Source organism: Myxine glutinosa, chromosome 3, assembly GCF_964187855.1.
Source record: "Myxine glutinosa chromosome 3, kmMyxGlut1.1, whole genome shotgun sequence".
Taxonomy (NCBI): Eukaryota; Metazoa; Chordata; class Myxini; order Myxiniformes; family Myxinidae; genus Myxine; species Myxine glutinosa.
This window is the reverse complement of record NC_136263.1, coordinates 30,884,131-30,906,147: the sequence shown is the minus strand read 5'-3', so window position 1 is coordinate 30,906,147 and position 22,017 is coordinate 30,884,131. Positions and strand designations below refer to the sequence as shown.

Here is a 22,017-nt window from a genome sequence, read left to right as displayed (position 1 = left end):
GGAAATGTGGTTTTCCCAAGAAAGATCATGGCAGATAGTGAGACCCAAAAGCTTGAGCGACAGAACTTCTTGGAGAGAATTGTTGAGAAAGTAGATGGGAGGGTTTTCCAGTCGGTCTTTTTGGAGAGACATAGTGAGAGTGTGAGATTTGTCAGGATTGAAAGACATGTTTCATTTGTTTGACCAGTCTGATTTTGTCCAGGTCTGCAGACTGCCGATCTGAGGGATGAGGAATGGAGCGGCAGAGAGTGGAGTCATCAGCAAAGAGATAGAGAGGATTTTCCAGAGTCGGAGAGATCATTGATGAAGACCAGAAATAGCACAGGGCCCAGAACACTACCTTGGGGAACTCCAGCCAGAACGGGAAGGGGAGATGAGAGAAATCCATTCAGGGCCACACGTTGACTACGACCAGAGAGGAAGTTCGCAAGCCATGCGTGGAAATTTCCATGGATACCATAGGAGGAGAGTTTGGTGAGCAGAGCTGGGTGCCAGACCGTATTGAAGGCACGTGATATGTCAAGGGAGACAGCTCTGATTTCCTGTTTGGCATTGAGGACCTCCATCCATTGTTGAGACAGCAGAAGCAACATGTCCAGGGTAGAATGACCTGGTCTGAATCCAAATTGATGATCGGAGATCAAGCCATTGGAGAAGAGGAAGGATTTGATATCCGAAGCAATGATGGATTCCATGACTTTGCTGATAATTGGGAGCAGGCTGATTGGTCTGTAGTTGCAAGGATCTGTTTTTGCACCTTTTTGTGTAAAGCGGTGATGTTTGCTGATTTCCAAGAGGCTGGCAGATGATCTTGAGCAAAAGAGAGGGTGAAAAGAACAGAGAGTGTGAGATAGAGCGGCAGAGCAGGATTTTAGGACCCGTGGGCTGATGCCGTCTGGTCCAGTTGCACAGAGTCGAGGTTTGACAAAAACTTCTCCACCTTGTCAGGAGAGAAGGACACAGAGTCCAGGAGCAGTTGGGTTCGACTGGGTAAGGTGGGAACAGAGATGGGTTTGGGACACAAGATTTTGAGGCAAACACAGAGTTGAGGCATTCGGCTTTGTCACGTGCGGTGTCAACTGTGTAGCCATTTGAGGTAAGGGAGGGGATGGAGGGGGAACAAACACCAGAAACGGATTTGACCAGATGCCACCAGGATTTGGAGGAAGGAGACAGGTTTGAGCTTCTAGTCTTTTGACCTTCTCGGCCTCAGCATCAGCCATGACCTTTGGAATCCGTCCCAATCACTCAACTTTGGATATGCCCCTTCGACCTGATCCCCAGTATAAAGTACAAAAAACACCTATATCAACAATGGATGAATCTCAAGTAAGAGGCCAGGGTTGTATATTCCACATATATTCCCATATCTGATTTCAATCCCCTAGAAAATATGTTGGAACTTGGTGCCCACCCACAGCGACCCTCCTCTTTACACTCCCCACGCAAGGTGCTCATTTGCAAAGTGCAATGTATACTACTATATCTCGTTACATCTGGAAACCCTGCCAAGATGTGTTGCAACTGCAATTCTGGTTAAAGGTGGTCCTACCCACAATAACAAACATATTATTTTTGGGCCACAAAGTTTGGTAAATACATCAATATGGTAAATTATATTGTGACATAAACATATAAAATCATAACTTTGTTCAAAATAACCAAGGTGTGTCTGCAACTTCATTTCTCCGAAACAATGTGTTGTGCTGTTATCCAGGACGTTATTGCATTTTTATTATTTCACAATGTTTCTTTGCAAATACGGAGAAAGGTACCTCGAGAAAGAAGTTGACAAGGTACGGATCTTGCTTTACTTTGGCACAGACTGTGCAGAGGAACTGCATTTCCTCATTTTCCGTCGGAGCGGCCTGAACCAAGCCGCAGAGTCGCACCAGTTTCTGTTCACACGGGGTGTTTCAGAGGTATATCTAGCGTAACGAATCACGAGCAACACAGACGCGTTCCAGGTAAGGGAGCCAACCTGAACTGGGCGGTACACGTTGATGTGAGGCAGGATGGGCTGTTGAATCCTCCCGAGAAGTTTGGTGAAGAACATCAACACCTGCTGCTTCATTCCTGGAGGACACTGAAAACAAAATAGGCCACGTCACACAAACATACGCAAAAGGGAGAGTACAGATCTACCTGTAATAAATACCATTGTGGACAGAACATGCAGCAGTTGTCTATTGATATGTCTTTACAATATAATATCCAAGATGCTTACGGTTACGGATTGGATGCAACAGCTGCTGAATTCAATCCCATTTAATGGAGCTTCCCAAATAAATTCCTCAGATTCTGTTTGAATGAGACGTGCAGTTCTCTGTACTGTGTTCAATTTACGTATAACAGCTTCTTTCAGAAACCTGTCTGTACCTGCAGCTTCTTGTTGAAATATTTTTCCGAGGCGTATTCAAGCGAGTACAGCAAGTCACTGATTTAGTTGAGTCCGTGTGTCGTTTCGAAAGAACGTCTTCAACACATTATGGGACAATAGTCGATTTAAGTTGTGCTAGTCCGATATAACGTCGCTCAAAATTTTTAAGTACAGAGTACTTCCGTTCATCCGATAGCTGGGGTGTGTATCTTTGTGAATAAACTGTAAACAAATGCTTTCGGAAACTTTGTTCACCCTCCCCGTTTACTTAAGTACGCAATTTAAATCACTGTCTCTGAGTGATTTGAGTTGCCCTGATTGGATGGGGCTTTAGTTATTGTCCGTTAAAGGAGATCGGGCCTGGGATGATTAGCATCCGCATGGAACGCACCTCTGCGTGGTGACTGCTCGAGCCACCATTTGGGTGCTGGGTGTGAGAGAGTACCAGCATGTCACTTGGCCGGCAGGCTCAGACGATCCACCGAAGCACGGTAGCACCTGCCTCTCTCTGCCTGTAGTCCCATCACTCTCAACCCGCATCATTAAATTGTCGATTTCTGTACACACATTATGGTTCCTGGAGGAAGGCATTAAGTGTTTAGCATTGTTGGTCATGGTGTCCTGTTCGTGGTATTCAATCATTTTTCCATTATTTAATTTCTTTTCTTTTATTTAAACTTTCAATTTTTTTAAAGTTTCCGATTTTCAATTATTTAATTATTTCCCCAATCTGCATTTATTTAATTTTTCTGTTTTAAAAAAAATCTTAATTATTTAATTTTTCCCCAATTTTCAATTATTTAAATATTTTCAAGAATCCTATTTTCCATTGTTTTTGTTTTTTTCATTATGAGGCAGAATTTCAAGTGCTACTAAATTGGCTAATATAACGAGTTGACTACAGGGAACCATCAGCTCCGATCGTTGCCCTCAAGTTTCAATTGTGTTGAAATTTGAAATCTGTATTTACTTCTCCAATTGTGTTGAAATCTGTATTTACTTCTTTAATTTTTGTCTCGAATATGCAATTCAGTGAAGGTCAAGTAAAGTTAGGGTAACCAAAATTATTTGCCCTGGCAACGCATCCCCCATTATAACACCATGTATATGGGGAAATCGTATCCGAATAACCTAGTTTTGTACTACGTCGCAATATTTAGGAATGCATGCACGACGTAAATCAGTGATATATATGTATATATATATATATATATAATTTCCAGTCGGGTTTGGTTTAAAAAAAAAAAAAAAAAAAGCATTATTAATGCAGTTACTTTAGTCGAAGGTTTGGGCCAAAAGCATTACAGGCACGGATCCACCATCACGTGTTGTGAAGCAATTTCCCCACCACCGAACATTTTTCCTAAAACTAAGGAACAGACCGTGTCGAAGAACTGCATGTAATTAGCATTTACATTAGCCCAAAACGTTTGGATGAAAGAACCGCTAAAGAGACCGAGTGAAAGAGGCTCGTTGTCTCAAGGATCGTGTGTAGAAAGAAGACTTCATGAACTACACGAGAACGCCTCTCCAAACATGTTTTTGTTTACATCTCGAACTAAAAAGCAAATCCTACATCGAGACGTCTGATAAACATTTCGGATTAAATTTCACTCCTTCATTCCTCTTTTCTCCCGCCTCTGGAACAAACTCCCTCACTCTCTTCAATCCCACTCCACCCTCCAGGTCTTTAAAACAGCTGTTCACCACCATCTCTTATCTTCCCCCATCCAAAACCTTGATCTTTTCTACCCCCGCTAATTTCACCCCAAATCCACTTTTTTGAAATACCAACTTCTGTCCTGGAAGTCCTTGGTGTCCTTGTGTTTTATACTTCTCCCACTCTCCCCCCCGCCCCCCCGCACCCCCTTCCCACGCCTCCTCCCCCCAAGCCCTCTCCCTCCCACTCTCCCTGCTCTCATATGTTATGTTTGTGTGCTTCCCCTTCTCTCCCCATTTTGTCTTCCGCTCCCTCTTTTTATATATTTTGTTTGTCTGGTTGATTTGTTTGTGAAATAAATGTTAGCTCTTTCACGAGCCTCGATTCAGTATACAAAAAAACCCCCAAAAAACAAACAAAAAAATATTCCAAATTGCAGCAGAGCAACAGGTCGGTTTTTGGCAGATGCTCTGCTCAGTTCCTATTGGGTCTCCGCTCAAGGCTGATGGACGAGACTGATGAAAAGTTAAACTCAGTCAAACTATTTCAGTCACAGGTGTCTCGTGCAGTCTCCGACGCTAGCAGACGGGTCTCCGAAGCATCGAGCGTACAGTCGCATGGTCTGGAAATGCATCCAAGCTAGACAGTTCGCTACCTGCGGACCACCTGGTTGTGAGGAACATGTGCAAAATTAGTCTGGACTAAACAGGATATCCTCGTTAAATAAATACTACTACAAGCACATGGTTATTATGATATTTACTATTTTTGACGCACCTTCCACAATTCACAACCACTGGAAACCTTAATAATAAAGTCAACACGTGCACCGTGATAGAAATTGGAGAAGCCTTGCACACGTACATCTGCTGTGCTAAGGGTGTACATGGTCTCCAGAATTTTATGTTGGAGTAAGTACTCCATGCACGGTCCCATTTCCCCAGACTCTCTCTCCTCTTCCTCTTCCACCAAAATCTCCAGCATTTGATCCAGGTGTAGCGGGATGTTTGTCTCTGTGACTGGAGCCTTGTCATCTACAAGGGACCAAAGGTTTGCGGCGATTAGAATGCAAATGCAAAAATTCCCCCTGGAAGCAATAAAAACACCTCTGAGCCCATCAACGGTTTAACCCCAAAGTTAGTACCTTAACCCTACACCTGCTGAGCAATAGCATGTTGGAAAGACCATGGGAGAGCCTCAAAGTCCGTTTTTTGGGAGTAATTTTGAAACAGCAGCTGGAGACACACCTGCAGTTTCGATGTAGTAATTTGTGATACACTTCCAGTGATGAATGAAGTCCTCCTGCAGCGGCAAGGTGGGTGCGAGCTGGAGGGAGAGAGAGAAACAAGATTACGTCAGAAACTCGGCGGGCCTCAGGCCTAGCTGTAAAGAGGCTTTCGCTTCACTCCTCAAAAAGGGAGGCACTGCCGCACACAGTCACTTCAAAGAATTTAGAACATCGAATAAATACACGAATCAATAAGCGAGCTGTTAAATGTGGAACGCGTTCAGGTGAGTGGAAGGTGGGGGTGTTATTATGGTAATAAAAGGTAAATAGGACCTCGGCGTGCCTCACCGCCTCCACGGCGTGCTGGAGCATGCTCGTGATTTTCCCCAACATTTTGCTCTTGGATTCGCTCAGCTCTCGGCGAAACCTCAGCCCCGACGCCTCCAGGTGCCTCCGGGTTCGCTCCAGCGTGGTTTCTCAAACGAGCCGCTCTCACGACGGCCGGGGCTACAAACCGGTTGCGGTTGGTGACGCCACCGTGGCACGTCGCGCAGTACCTCGGGTAAGCGGCGGCGGGACCGTGTCCCGTATGTTTGTGGCTACGTCCGTGGCTCATCCACTCTCTAATGTAGATTCTTAATTGATTTTACTTTGTCCTTCAATTTCATGAATCATTATTGCTCGATGTACTGAAGCGAATTCATAAATACTATAGCGCGTTTTGCACAGATCTTGCACGCCATGACGAGCCCTCACGTGTCGGAATACCCACTGACCCGAGCGAGCCCTCATAGCCTGGAGTTTAGATAGCAAAAGAGTAACAGAGGGAGGAAAACATTTTGTAGACTGTAATTGTAATAAAATTTTTTTTACAGGTCCTCGTATTTCCGCCGATATCCTTCTGTTGCATCCTCAATGCTTCCAGGTACTGGTACCAATAAAATTAAAAGTCTATATTAAACCCTACCACCCTTTCAGCTGTCATCATGCACTCCTTCAGGGAGACCATTCTGTGCGTTAACTATATACCCTCTGAGCTGAGTAAAAGACCCCTGCCTTAATCTTAATGTCGTCCCAACTCTCCTCTTCTTTAATCTCAGGCTATTAGTCCAAGAGCATTAGCACCAAATAAGGTGAAACCCGGAACAAATTCAAACAAAGCTGAAAATTTCAGGATATGTTCAGAAAACTGTCCTGAATAACATACTAAAAGTCCCCAGAAATCGCCCTTGTGCTTCAGCGGAAATTCAAGATGGCGTCCAAAATGGCGGCAATTTTGGCATTTTATCACATTACCACCTAAAAACATGATAGAAATGCAAACAGGGTGTCAAAATACATGTTTTCAAGCACGAGGATTGTTTTAAAGATTATATTATGAGTTTATAGGATTTATATGTGTCATTTTCAAGGTCAAATGATATTTATCAAGGTCATTGTTGGCCAAAAACGGCCGTAACTCTGAAACATATTATCTAGGCGCTTAGGACCTAGGTTTATTCTATTATAGGTTTATACTAGGTTTATTTTATAATATGTCTTATTCCCACTGGGCGACGCGATGGTATTGTGACGTCATAGGCGAATGACGTCATAGGCGAATGACGTCATAGGCGAATGATGTCACGCTAGATGACCTGACTTCTCAGTAGTAGTCTCACGTCACTGTGTTGTCACTTTTAGCATCATCATCACAAATCAATGTATTTGATTGTGATAGAGAAATGAACAAACTGTATCTAAAGTACTCAAGAACATACTACTGGTAAGTTTATGATTTTTGGCACATTGTGTCTCCGCTAAGACGTTATGCGCTTGACCTTGCTTGAATTGTGTTGCTTGTGCCAAGGACAATCTAAAAACGAAATATATGATATATCCGCTATGATAGAAACTAGTAGCGAAATCGCACTCAAACGAAGGAAACCCTTCAGCAATGTTCAGACCATTGAATATAAGGACGGTGTTTCGAAACGCGCAAGAGAAAGATGTGATGAGTGGGGCAACAAAGTTGCCAAGAGAATAGATGCTGTCATAGATTTGGTAGCAGCTGAGGCCAAATACCATAGAGCCTGTGGTGTTGAGTTCTTTACTAATACTGAGAAAACACAATCCGTTGGCAAACCAGCTGACGCTGTAAGAGATTATGCCTTCAATACACTCTGTTCATTTATAGATGAGAATGATGAATGTCAGTTTTCTATTTCGGTGCTCATGGAACATATGGAAACGTTTCTTCAAGGTGAAGAAGGGTATTCCATCAAATACTTCAAACAGAAGCTGAACGAACGTTATGGTGAGGACATCATCATCACAAGTATCCCTGGAAAGACAAGCATTGTCAGTTTTCGTGACTCTGCGCACCGGATCCTTCGTGAAAAGTGGGTGACCGACAGAACAACTGGGAACTATAACGAAAATGATCGAATAATTTAAATGGCTGCATCAATTATTCTTGACTAGGGCGTGCCCGTACTATATATATATCTAAAATTATATCCCCCCCCCCTCTATTTACATGAAATGGTTTGGTCCATTCGCAAAGCCAAAGCGAACGGCTTGCGAGTACGGTGACTACCCCCCCCCCCCCCTCTATTTACATGAAATGGTTTGGTCCATTCGCAAAGCCAAAGCGAACGGCTTGCGAGTACGGTGACTATCCCCCCCCTCTATTTACATGAAATGGTTTGGTCCATTCGCAAAGCCAAAGCGAACGGCTTGCGAGTACGGTGACTATCCCCCCCCTCTATTTACATGAAATGGTTTGGTCCATTCGCAAAGCCAAAGCGAATGGCTTGCGAGTACGGTGACCATACCTTGGGAACCACTTGTCCGATTAATTTCAAACCTTGAAAAGGCACATCCTCGGGTCCCCAGCAATATACCTGGCAAGTTTCAAGTATATCGGACCGGTAGTTGTCGAGAAACAGCGGTCGCATACATACATACATACATACATACATACAGACAGACAGACACACACACACACAGAGATTACTGGAATTATAGATAGACTAGGGCGTGCCCGTACGTGGGTGCAAAAAAACATGCGTGCAAACAACAACAACAAAAAAAAACTTTGAAACCACGTGGCAGTAACGACCACAGAACCCCCCCCCCCCCCTCTATTTACATGAAATGGTTTGGTCCATTCGCAAAGCCAAAGCGAACGGCTTGCGAGTACGGTAGAACCCCCCCCCCCCCCTCTATTTACATGAAATGGTTTGGTCCATTCGCAAAGCCAAAGCGAACGGCTTGCGAGTACGGTGACCATACCTTGGGAACCACTTGTCCGATTAATTTCAAACCTTGAAAAGGCACATCCTCGGGTCCCCAGCAATATACCTGGCAAGTTTCAAGTATATCGGACCGGTAGTTGTCGAGAAACAGCGGTCACAGACAAACACACACACATACACACAGAGATTACTGGAATTATAGATAGATGATATTCACTTATCAATTTATGATCTCACTGAATACCCCACAATGAAAGACACTGAGAATGGTAACACCTTGATTCCTGACTCACTAAAGCGTGTCTTGCAAAAATTGCTAGATCCGAAGGATAAACAGTCTAGAGTTGTAAACAGACGGTGCACGGCCATAGCCCATTCCATCATTTCAACCTGCAGGCCGAGGTCATTTAGCTCACCATTGCTACTTGCCATTGCATTGTACATACATCGCAACTACGCCTCACGTGAGCTGATAGATATCCTGAGCAGTATCACCTTTGCTGACGATTACAAGGAAGTGCAACGCTTTGAGAATAGTCTAATACCCACTTGCGAACCTTCCTATGGCTTGAATGGTTTTACGCAATTTGTGTTTGACAATGCGGACTTCAACGTAGCTACGCTGACCGGTCACAACACATTTCATGCTATGGGTGGAATAGCATGTGTAACTCCTTACGGAACAGTGGATAAGTTGCCCATCAAGCGCACAGCGAAAGCACCATCAACAGAGCTATTCGGTACATTTGCGCAAATCCCCATTAAGACTTACAGCAAACCGCCAGTTCCTGGGCTTCAGTGTGTAACAGTTGAGTCTCTGAACATTTCTGACAGTCAAATTCTTCAAGCGACAGCTTTTGATTTGGTTTGGATGCTTGGGTATGTGTTGAATTTATCATCTCGAGTTCCTTGGAGTGGATTCATGAAAACTGTTGTGAGGAATGTCGAGTTTCATACCTCCAGAATTGAAACTCTCCCCTTCATCAATCTTGATCCTCGTAACCCCAGCACCATCTACTCTGCACTGTGTTTTGCTCAAGAACAAAGTGAAAAACATGATCTGAAAATCTGTCCTGTAACTTTTGATCAGCCTTTGTTCCAGAAGGCTTCAGAAATAGTTGCTGCTTCCAACGACTTGGACAGAGTGATTGTTCGACTTGGTGGATTTCATCCTCTGATGTCATATCTTGGTAGTATAGGCCATATCATGTCAGGGAGTGGGTTAGCGGAACTGTGGGGAAGAGTGTATGCCAATGGGTCTGTGGTACACATGCTGACTGGCCATGCTTACTCTCGAGCAGTGCGGGCTCACATTCTCTCCTTGTTAGCTCTCATAAGTGTCCTGCTGGAGAAGTCTGACTCGTTAAACCAGACTGACAGAGAACACCTGGCCTGTGTGCACGACAACACTATTCACCAAGATGTAGGCACCGCTAATGTAGAAGAGGACGAAATTGTTACGCAGTTCCACCAACTACTGTCACAACAGCTTGACCAAGCAGCTAGCCATAGTAGAACTGGCAAGCTATGGGTGCAATACGTCCATCAGGTTATCCTGATGCTGAACTTTGTCAGAGCTGAGAGGACAGGTGATTGGAAGCTCCACCTTCACAGTGTAAGGGAGATGATTCCACATTTCCACGCAGCTGGTCATCTTCCTTATGCCAAATCTGCCAGACTCTACCTCCAGCAGATGGAATCCATCAACAAAGTCATGCCACCTGATGAGTATAGTTTGTTCACTGACAAAGGTTACTTCACAATCCGCCGAGCTAATTAATTCTGGGCTGGGAATTTCTCTGATCAAACAATCGAGCAGTTCTTGATGAGGATGCTGAAAATGAGTGGGGGAATGACCCATGGTCGAGGTATTATCGACAGTACCTTAGCAAAATGGGTTCATGCTTTACCTCAATGTGTCCCTGTCTGTGATGATCTGGAGGAGTTCACTGGTGTACACACAACTAACTCGGAACAACATAAGGATCTCCGTTCATCCACCAAAGAAAAATTCAACACGGATCATGGTGTTTTCGTGCAGTGGTTGCAGGCGCATCCACCATTTGCTGGTTATCAACGAGACCGTCTGGTGTCAATCGCGACTGGAGTTGTAGCTGATGTCTCGGTCAACTGTGATGATGCAGTGAACGTTGGTCTTACTGCGGCCTCTAGGATAGCCGGCAAACGCTTCACAGAGATCACACTGCACCGCAGCGACAAAGTGAAGACGTTGAATGATAAGCATAATAGCATCAACATCAGGGGGCAAAACACAGTCGTGAATCCTGATCTCTTCTTCAACAAGATAAACTGTGTCTTGAAGACTAGCTCGGACCTGGAAGAGTTTCTGGCATACGAACTTGGCCCTCAACCTTCTTCCCTGTTTCACGATGGCGCCATGCGGAAGACAAACGAGAGTGCCCTAGGTACACTCCTGAAGTCGTTTGTCCCTGCACAGCCGGACATGCCCGACAAGTGTCGCTACGTTGTGGATGGGGGTCATCTGTTGCAGTCGGTGTTCTGGCCACAACCATCGAAGTACAGTGATGTGTGTCATTGTTACGTTTCCTATACTTTGAAACATTATGGAGCAGGCAACACTGTTGTATTTGATGGCTATAACACCAGCTCCACAAAGGCAGTTGAACAACAGCGGCGGGCAAAGAAAGCCACATCCAGTAACATCTTGTTTGACCATAACATGCAAACCACCACTTCCCAGGCAATCCCTTGCAGCCAACAGAGTGGGGATGGAGACTGCAGGATAACAATCTCATTCCCGTTGAAACAGACCAGCCCATTGCCCCTGACACTCTGCTAAACATGGTATCATGCTGCTGCAAAGCAGATGGCTGTGGCTCGTCGTGCGGTTGCAGGAAGCTTGGGTTACCTTGCTCCACCTATGTGTCAAGTGCAATGGCCAGACCTGCAACAATGCTGCACCATTTCCATCACTGCTGGATGAAGATGGAGAAGATGAAGAGACTAGACCAGTTTTTCCTAACAGTGATGAAGACGATGATGATAAAATATAATCTTATAAGTCGTTGAAATTGTTCATAATCGATCGAATGACACATATAAGTCATATAAACTCATAATGTAATCTTTAAAACAATCCTCGTGCTTGAAAACATGTATTTTGACACCCTGTTTGCATTTCTATCATGTTTTTAGGTGGTAATATGATAAAATGTCACTCAAGCTTTTGGGTCTCACTATTTGCCATGATCTTTCCTGGGAAAACCACATTTCAAATCTGGCCTCCAAAGCCAGTCGCCGACTGGGCATCCTCTGTCGTGCGAAGTCCTTCCTTGGCACACCTGAGCTCCTCACCACATACAAGGCTTTCATCCGCAGCTCTATGGAATACTGCTCTCCCCTCTGGTCTGGTGCTCCTGCCTCACACCTAGCTCGTCTTCACGCTGTTGAAACCAAAGCGTTCAGAATCATTGGAATCTCCTGCGATGAAGCTAACTCCAAGGGCCTTTCACTCACTCACCGCAGGCAGGTTGGTGGTCTTTCCGTCTTCTACCGACTCCTCTCTGGCCTTGCCCCCCCAGCTCTCTCTGGGCTCTGTCCCCCAAATATTCCTACAGGTCGCACAAGATCTGCCTGCAACCCTCTTATGGTTAAACTGCCAAAATCAAGACTTTCTGCTCACCTTCACTCCTTCATTCCTCTTTTCTCCCGCCTCTGGAACAAACTCCCTCACTCTCTTCAATCCCACTCCACCCTCCAGGTCTTTAAAACAGCTGTTCACCACCATCTCTTATCCTCCCCCATCCAAAACCTTGATCTTTTCTACCCCCGCTAATTTCGGTCCCTTTGTGTTTTATACCTCTCCCCCCCCCCCCCCTCCCCCTTCCCACGCCTCCTGCCCCCAAGCCCTCTCCCTCCCACACTTCTCCCTGCTCTCAAATGTTGTGGTTGTGTGCTTCCCCTTCTCTCCCCATCTTGTCTTCCGCTCCCTCTTTTTGTATATTTTGTTTGTCTGGTTGTTTTGTTTGTGAAATAAATGTTAGCTCTTTCACGAGCCTCGATTCAGTATCCAAAAAAAAAAAAAAAAAAAAAAAAAGCCAAAATTGCCGCCATTTTGGACGCCATCTTGAATTTCCGTTGAAGCACAAGGCGGATGTCTGGGGACTTTTAGTATGTTATTCAGGACAGTTTTCTGAACATATCCTGAAATTTTCAGCTTTGTTTGAATTTGTTCCGGGTTAAATCTATTATTCCTGGACTATATGGCCCCTGGTCCTATTCGTCTTACTGTCCATCTTGCTGAAAAACTCTTCTACACTTATTCCCTCCATTACCCTTCACTAGCAGAGTGTCCACCCTCTGGGTGCGTCGAGCTTGTGCATCACTTGCTGAAATAATTTATAGTCTCTGTTTTGCAAAAAAATTATAGGTCTATTATCTCTCAAGCATGTAAAAGGGTCTAAAAAGTTCCAAGTGGTCTAAATATCTAAATGGTTAAGGGTCCAAGCTGTCTAATCTGTCTGAAGGGTGTAAAGGGTCAAAATAGTGTTGAGGTCTAAGGGGTCTTTTTGATTTTTGTATACAGAATCGAGGCTCGTGTAAGAGCTAACACATTGAACATGAAAACATGCACAGACACATAAAACATGCAATGAAGTGAGCGGGAGATAAGAGGGGGAGAGAGAGGGAAGCACACAAGCATAACAACAGGGACGTCGGTAGATCTGTGGAAGGGGGAGGGCAGGAGGAGGAGTGATGGGTACACGGTATAAAACAAATTAACACTTCTAGGAATTTCAGGAAATAAGTTGGGGATTGAAAGAGGCGGATTTGGGGTGTTTTAACGGGGGTAGAAAAGATCAAGGTTTTGGATGGGGGAAGACAAGAGATGGTGGTGAACAGCTGTTTTGAAGACCTGGTGGGAGGAGTGGGATTGAAGAAAGTGTGGGAGATTGTTCCAGACGCGGGAGAAAAGAGGAATGAAGGAGGGAAGGTGAGCAGAGAGTCTTCATTTTGGCAGTTTCACCAGAAGAGGGTTGCTGGCAGATCTTGTGCGTCCTGCAGGAATATTTGGGGGACAGAGTACAGACAGGGCAGGGGGAGCAAGGCCGGAGAGGAGTCGGTAGAAGACAGAAAGACCACCAACCTGCCAGCTGTGTGTGATTTTGGCAGTTTCACCAGAACAGGGTTGCTGGCAGATCTTGTGCGTCCTGCAGGAATATTTGTGGGACAGAGCACAGACAGGGCAGGGGGAGCAAGGCCGGAGAGGAGTCGGTAGAAGACAGAAAGACCACCAACCTGCCAGCTGTGAGTGAAAGGCCATTAGAATCAGCTTCATCGAGGGAGATTCAAATAATTCTGAAAGCTTTGGTTTCAACCGCGTGAAGCCGAGCTGGGTGTGAGGCAGGAGCACCAGCCCAGAGGGGAGAGCAGTATTCCATTGAGCTGCGGATGAAAGCTTTGTATGTGGTGAGGAGCTCAAAAGTGCCCAGAAAGGACTTCGCCCGACGGAGGATGTCCAGTCACCCAAAAGTTTGAGCGACAGAAACACTCTTGGTCTGAAGGGATTTAAGGGGTGTAAAGGTCTAAAGGGTGAAGGCATTTGTGACGCAGGAAGAATTAAGCAAGACACAGGATGACGGTTGATATTTGCTGTATTCGAATATGCAGGTAATAAAGAACCCCCTGTCCGACCAGAATACAGAGCAAAATGAGAATGCTGATCGATCCGTCCACATCTCATATCAGCCAACTACGATCAAATCCCCCTGTTTTCCCGACAGAGACCACGTCACGAGAAATTAAATGGCGGCAGCTTTCTGAACATGCTAGATCTGAACATGCTGGGAGGCTTGCAAATGAATCACTTACACATGGGAGGCTTGCGAATTAATCACTTACACATGGGAGGCTTGCAAATTAATCACTTACACATGGGAGGTTTGCAAATTAATCACTTGCACTTCTAAAGGTGTCGAAAGTCTTGAAAGGTTTTTAAAGGTAAAAGGGGTCTTAAAGGATCTAAAAAGTCCTAGGGATATTTGACGGTCTTTCAGGTCCTTAGGGGTTTTCTGGGCTTTTGGTGATCCTCAGGGTCTTTTGGGACTTTTGGGTCCTCAGGGTCTTTTGGGTCATCTGGGTATTTGGGGTCTTTTGGGTCCTCGGGGTCTATTTGGTCTTTTGGATTTGGATCCTTGGGGACTTTTCGATTCTCTTGGTGCCTGTTCTTTTTATATATTTTGGGTCTTTGGATATTTTATATCTTTTGGGTCATTTGGATCTTCAGGATATGTTGTATCCTCTGGGATTTTGGATTTTCTGTGTCCTTTGGATCTTTTGGGTCCTCAGTTTGTTCGATCTTTTGGGTCTTTTGGGTCCTTGGGGTCATTTGGGTATTTTGGGTCCTCGGGAGGGGGAGGGGGGGGGTGGAGAGGAGAGGAATTTTTTTGTCCTCTGGATCCTTAGCGTTAAGTATTTCAGGTTACAATTGTTGGTGGCGTCAGATCAGCTTTCCAATCAATGGGTGAAGAGAGGACATACATACTGTACATACGTACATACATATATAAATATAGATGATCTTCAACATCTCGAGTATATCCATCGTGCTTGACCTCCTTTCAAACGTATAAAGCCCTGTCTCTTCTGTCGCTCCTCATAGCTGAGTGTGGGCAGCTAGGCCTTGAATCAGTCTAGTCGCTCGACACTGAAACCCTCTCTATGGCAGCTATGTAAAAAATCGTTAGACAGACAGACACCAAATTGCGTATTTTAGTATGATGTATGTAATCATATAAAAGCAATCTCAGATCTCAACGCTGAAGTGCATTTGAAGTTGAACACTTCTTAACTGTAAGAAAGACATTAGTAAAATACCTGTGGGGAATGCTTGCAGATTGCAAGCAGAAGTTGGAGTGGATCCTACACGCATACATAATAAATATTAAAATGGCATTCAGTAGAGCGCATACCTCTGCCAGGCTAAGTTTTGTATCCCATTGGTAGGCTGGATCCGAACCAGAACCAAAATTTAATCGGCTTGTTCATGTCACCTAACCAACTCATCCACCTACTTTTGTCAAAACTCATCCACAACTTTTTGAAAGATGCTATATATCGTTTTTGGCTCTATCTCTCAATGGTGAAGAAGCACTTAAAAAATTTAATATTCTCATATCTGTGTTAAGATCTTCACCAAAATCGAAGCCTTTCATCCTTATCACTCACCCAACCTGTCCACCAAGTTTTGTCCGAATCCGTCCGTAACCTTTTGAGATATCCTGTTCACAGTCAGTCAAACAGTCAGAACGGGGTGAAAACAAGTTTTGTCCCCTTTTCGTGAGGTTTTACAAATTTGATGAATTGGATTGTGGTTGCATCCTCAAGCAGCTAAACAACACAAATACATCAATAACAAGAAAAAGAGCAATCAGAGATTGCAAACCCTCGCCAGGATGTATTTTCAATGGTTTTTAAGGCTTTTGTGTTAAAACAAATATGGCGGCCGAACCACGTGACCGATGACGTCATCATTATTTTTTTTCTAAACTAATTTATTCCCAGATTATGCTCAAGAAATTTCATCTTCATTGGATGAAGTTTTGTATTTGTCGAATCATGACGTCGTAATGGAGGCACCTATGACATCATCATTAACATATTTTATTCCCCATGGAGAGTTCTTTACAATGAGCCATGTCTCAATTTTTTCTATTCAGCACTTTCAGAGATATAGAGGTGCAAAGTTTTTCGGTTTTTCCAAGATGGCGGCCGAACCACGTGACCGACGACGTCATCATTATTTTTTTTTCTCCACCAGTTTATGCCGACATGGCGCTCAAGAAATTTCATCTTCATCGGCTGAAGTTTTGTACTTGTCGAATTATGATGTCATAATGGAGGCACCTATGACATCATCATTAACATATTTTATTCCCCATGGAGAGTTCTTTACAATGAGCCATGTCTCAATTTTTTTTATTCAGCGCTTTCGGAGATATAAAAGGTGCAAAGTTTTTCGTTTTTTCCAATATGGCGGCCGAACCACGTGACTGATGACGTCATCATTATTTTTTTCTCTCCACCAGTTTATGCCGACATGGCGCTCAAGAAATTTAATCTTGATTGGATGAAGTTTTGTACTTGTCGAATTATGACGTCATAATGGAGGCACCTATGACATCATCATTAACATATTTTATTCCCCATGGAGAGTTCTTTACAATGAGCCATGTCTCAATTTTTTCTATTTAGTACTTTCGGAGATATGGAGGTGCAAAGGTTTTCGGTTTTTCCAAGATGGCGGCCGAACCACGTGACCCATGACGTTATAATTATCATTAAAAATTATACGGGTGGAGTTGCACCTATGGTGAAAATTTCCCGTCAATCGGACCAACGGTTGCAGAGAAAATCATATTTATTCTGTGTGGACAAACAGACAAACAAACAAACGGACTCAAATGCAATACCCTCTCCTCTGGCGAGGGTAATGAGTAATCAGGATGAGCTCTTTGTTTACAGCTATAGTTGTTTTTAATATAAATATGACAAAAGTTGTAAAATAAAACTATTTTTTACATTCTATTAGGTTGCTAGGCAACACCAAGATTCGTAATTTGTGATTTTAATTTGTGATTTTGAAACCAGAATAATGCTTAAACAAAATACCTGGCAATGGAACAAGCCATGCCATGCGTATCCCAGAATCCAGCCAAATGAGTAGGCATAGTTCCAACAGCCCAGTGCAAGCCGAGCAAACAACAACAACATTGACCCTACAAACAGCGCAAGATTTACGTGCTTTGTGACAAGACGAGGAAATGAAAAACTGATTTGTCCAGCAAGAAATACAAGACAAGGTTGCAGTTTCAAGGTGTGCGACATTTACTGAGAATCTATGCACAGAGTTTCCAGGAGCCGGGTTATGGACCACCTGGCATGGACATGTCCATGCTGGATGAAGAATAAGGGATGGAAAGGACACTTAGAGAGTGGAAGCAATATGGCATAAGACTTGCTATAATAAATTCAGCAACCTGAAGTTGCAGAGGGTACAGAAGCGTAAATCAGAGCTTGGATCATTTCACAATCGTCATCAGGATTCTGTAATGGAATTACCTCCTCCGTGTTCCCCCGTGTCCCTCCGTGTCACGACCACAACACGACAGCACAAGAAGAGTCTGCAGTCTCCTCGTCAGGGGAACCCATTGGGCCAGGAGCTGTTTCCAAATATAACAGCATCGAGGAAGTTGGGTCACAGTTAGTGGGAGTGGGATCGTTAATCACCGTTAATTCCCATAGCCTTCCGGCCTGTCCAACTCTTCCGCTTATTCAATTCCGCAAATTCAATAAAGGTTGTAGAAAACAAGACTGATAGTCTAACAACAATGAACCAATAAATTCCACATTCCTGTGCCACCTTCAGACGAACGGCCGGCATCGACAGCAGGTTCGTGAAGGACTTGGACAAAAAACGTGCCCAGTGTGAATGTTGCTATATCCAGTCAATGGCGAAACTGCAAATGGGGAATCCGCGAATGTCACAGATGGAAACCCTTTTGTCATTTCCTCATTCTGCTTTAAACTCAATATCTCTATATTTTCATTCCAAACAGCATAATTCATTAATCCAATCGCAAATTAATATGATATTATTAATGTATCAAAATATAATGTTAAATCACAATTCTATTAAGATATCAAACCAGCAAACTGTCATCATCGGTTCACTTCCGGATTCGGGAGCAAGGTCCATGCAATTTTTGAAACCTCCTACCTACCTTACGACACCCGCCGGGCCCCCAAAACATTCCACAGATGGTTATTATATTTCCTTTTAGTAAAATATGCAACTGTAATGGCTACTAAACGCTGTCCACTTGTCATGTGACCAGAGCCTCAGCTCTGATTGGTGTATGTTTGTGGGGACATAATGGACAGACATATATTGGAGCAAGTGTTTGTGTGTAACTGCATGTATGTTTGGATGTATATCCATTTTGGGTCCATTGGTTGGACAGCTGACCTGATGCTACCCAAAATTGTAACCTGAAATACTTAATCCAAAGGACCCAAAATACCCCCTCCTCCCTCTGAGGACCCAAAAGACCCCAAAATATCCCGAGGACCCAAATGACCCGAAAGATCCAGAGGACCAAGAGGATCTAGAAAACCCAAAATACCCAGAGGAACCAAAATACCCAAATGACCCTGAGGACCCAAAAGGCCCAGAAGACCCCAAATGACCCAAAATACCCAGCAGATTGGCCACACCATTCAACAAATTCACCCAATCAGAAAATGCTTCATAAAACTTGGATAAATTTGTTTAAAATGACCTCCCTTTGGTAAATCTGTGCTGACTGCTTTTAATGAATTTGAAATTATTAAAACGTTTCCCTTTCCGTTCTTTAATTAACGTCTCCAAAACCTTTCCCACAACTGAAGTCAAGCCGACAGGTCTATAGTTCCCCAATTCTTCCCTGGAACCTTTCTTCAAATAACAGTGTTACATTTGCTTCTCTCCAATCCTTTGGTACTTGTCCTGACTGAAACAAGATATTAAAGAACACTGTTGACATCTCGCTTATCTGCTCTGCCACTTCCCGCAATACTCTTGGATGGATATTGTTGCGGATCTCAACGTCGGCCTTCCCCTTACCAAAGGGGGATTAATCCCCTTGTCTTTTACTCGCCGACGTGATCCGGAGCTATTACGTTCCTTCCGGTCAGCGCTGAATAGGGTGGTAGGCCGAATCACCTAATTACCAGCGCCTCCCAGGAAGCAAGGAAATAACCCCGCCCGAACCACGGTTTTAGGTGGAAACACCGAGCGATAGCGAGCCGTGATCCAAGCTGTTAACAGGAACTAACCCAATTTGAGCGGTGCCGAATCGTGCCACGCTTACCCAATGGAAGAAATCACTAATACGGTCGGATTAAGAAGAAAGGAAGAACAGATTGATTTATTAACACAATGTACAGTGAAGAAGAAGAAGCAGAATACACAGTGCAGCCTTATTACAATCTTAACTTATCCCAGGACAAACGGGCCCGCACACACACAGACACACTCACACGGGGATGTAGATGGTCAGGGTCGATGGTCCAGGGATGATATCCACAGCTCGTTCTCCGGGCCCCCGACTCGCCGTGAAGAAGATGGTAGGACAGACGGCATGCACTCCCCGCGTGTCGTTGGCGCGGACCGGACAATTATCGGGGGAAAGGTATGCTAGGCTGGCGGTTACTGGCGACCACGGTCGCGTATGTAATAAACAAACCGGCTCTATATGCGCTCCCGACAGTTCGAATGGCGAAGCGCCTCTCCCAACCGTCCTCTTTGGTAAAGCGCGTATCAGTCCTCTCGAGTCCTTTTGCAAAGCGCGTATATCCTCCAGCCCTCTTGATAAAGCGCAATAGTCCTGTTACAAAGCCCCTCGCTCATCAGTCCTCTTGATAAAGCGCATAAGTCCTCTCGAAGGGCTTTGTGAGCGCAGTTATATAGCGCCGCCCAGCGAACCCTCTCGAATGTGCCAGCCGCACTCTGACCACGCCCCTCACGCCATTCCACCCGAGCCCTGGTTGGTTCGTTGGCTCTTACCGGCTCCGCCCTTGACGTCTGCTTGACGTGGCCACACCCCGACCTCGCGCTCCGCCCCCTTTTCCAGGCCTACCTCGTGGCATTTGGCTGGTTTGAGCATCCTAATGCGAGGGGCAATGGGGCGCAGACTGGATGGGGCGCAATGGGGAATGGGGCGCAGACTGGTTGCTGCCCAACGAGGTCGATTGGTGGGTGGGCTGCAAAATGAATGGGACCTACTCTTATTTATTTCTTTACACAACGCAGGTATCACTATTGGAAATGTCCTTATCTCACATATACTATGACATAACTAATGTTCTAAGGTGGACTACGTGTTGCATGTGGACTAACTTTGGGGGCAAAACCTTTAACCTTTATTAATCAATATGTACATTCTCAGAACCGCAACAATATTATCCGGCTCTGGAGCTTTTTCATCCCCTAATGTTTATTTCCACCACCAAAGGTAGACGGAGGTTATGTTTTCATCTGTCTGTCTCTGTTTTCAAGCAGGAAATCTCAAAAGTTATGGACTGATTCGGACAAAATTTGGTAGAGTGGTTAGGTGTATGATAAAGATGAATTGATTTGATTTTGGTGACGATCCAGATCCGGATACAAGAGTTTTTATTTATTTATTTTTAAAGTGATTCTTCACCATTGAGAGATGGGGGGCAAAAACGACATATCGCATGATATCTCAAAAAGTTATGGATGGTTTATGACAAAACTTGGTAGATGAGTTGAGTAGGTGATAAGCCAATTATATTTTGGTTAAGATCCGGCTGCATATCCAGCTTATCATTAAGATACGAAATGTAAACTTTTAATCTTGGCGGAGGTATTCCTGAACCCCGATTACATCGATTCCTGATTCCTCGCCCCCTGTCTCAGCTCCTCGATCCCATCTCCTGGCTCCTTGGCACACACTGATCCACTCGGCTCTCGTGCCCAGGGTTCTTTGATTCGTTGCATCACACTTTTAATGGGACTGTTCTGTGATGGTACCAAATTGACAATGGCCGATGTGACAACTCCACTTCATCCTCCTTTTCCTTACATCCTGCTTTCCTTACATCCATCTTGGCGGAGGCTCTACCGAGTGCTGTTCTAGTTCAACCTGTTTCTTCACTTCATCTACTTCTACTTTGAGATCTTCTAAAAGCCCTTGCTCACCGCCAAGTTAGATACTCTCAGCTATTGAAAGTTCCCCTGACTATTCACGTGTAAATGTAGAAGCAAAATAACTATTTGATGAGTCTGCCATCTGACCCTCATTGTCCACCAATTATCCTGTACTCTTCCTAAATGGACCCACACTCTCGTTAACCCATTGTTTATATCTCTGGCAGTAGGGCTTATGAGCAGGACAAAAGGAAATTGTGTTCTCACAGTCTCTTAGGAGAGAACTCGCAACAAAAAGTTCCATCTCACATTTTTCAGAGTACTAAACTGGAGCGATGGTTCAGACTCCAGAGCCGAACTTTATCAAAGCTGAATGGCTGTTGGCTCAGGAACAGTCTACACAGCAGCCACGGCCTAGACCTCAGCAGTTCCTGACCAAGCAACTTCTCCCAAGAGGCCATCAGCCATTTCCGAACCCGATTAAATCGCTTCCTGACTCCTCGCCCCCTGTCTCGGCTCCTCGATCCCATCTCCTGGCTCCTTGGCACACACTGATCCCCTTGGCTCTCGTGCCCTGGGTCCTTTGATCCATTGCATCACATTTTTAACGGGACTATTCTGTGACGGTACCAAATTGACAATGGCCGATGTGACAACTCCACTTCATCCTCCCTTTCCTTACATCCTGCTCAATTGAAATTGTTTCAGTCCCCAAAGCCAATCTGCTTCCCCCAAAGACAGATCTACATTTGGAACAAAACCTCCTCCTATTCTCGTGCGGGTTTCATGTTCCGCATGAAAGTCTCTCGTGCGGGC

At 44.6% G+C, this 22,017-nt stretch overlaps 1 protein-coding gene and 1 long non-coding RNA gene across 5 annotated transcripts in view; one reads left to right on the top strand and one right to left on the bottom strand.

Moving 5' to 3' along the window:
• The window catches only part of FHIP2A (FHF complex subunit HOOK interacting protein 2A), a 35,409-nt gene extending 29,591 nt beyond the window's left edge, over window positions 1–5,818 (bottom strand). The window contains exons 1-5 of one of the 4 annotated variants that reach the window (XM_068111158.2): window positions 5,602–5,818; window positions 5,288–5,366; window positions 4,905–5,074; window positions 1,982–2,086; window positions 1,776–1,898 (exon numbers count right to left, since the gene is read on the bottom strand). In XM_068111158.2, the coding sequence (XP_067967259.1) occupies window positions 1,776–1,898; window positions 1,982–2,086; window positions 4,905–5,074; window positions 5,288–5,366; window positions 5,602–5,661 (537 nt within the window). In that variant the 5' untranslated portion in view covers window positions 5,662–5,818. The remainder of the gene's footprint in view (window positions 1–1,775; window positions 1,899–1,981; window positions 2,087–4,904; window positions 5,075–5,287; window positions 5,367–5,601) is intronic. The other 3 variants (XM_068111159.2, XM_078773792.1, XM_068111160.2) reach the window with 3 other exon arrangements.
• Window positions 1–22,017, top strand: part of LOC144891281 (uncharacterized) — a 426,767-nt gene that overhangs the window by 278,377 nt on the left and 126,373 nt on the right. The gene's annotated exons all lie outside the window — the stretch shown is intronic.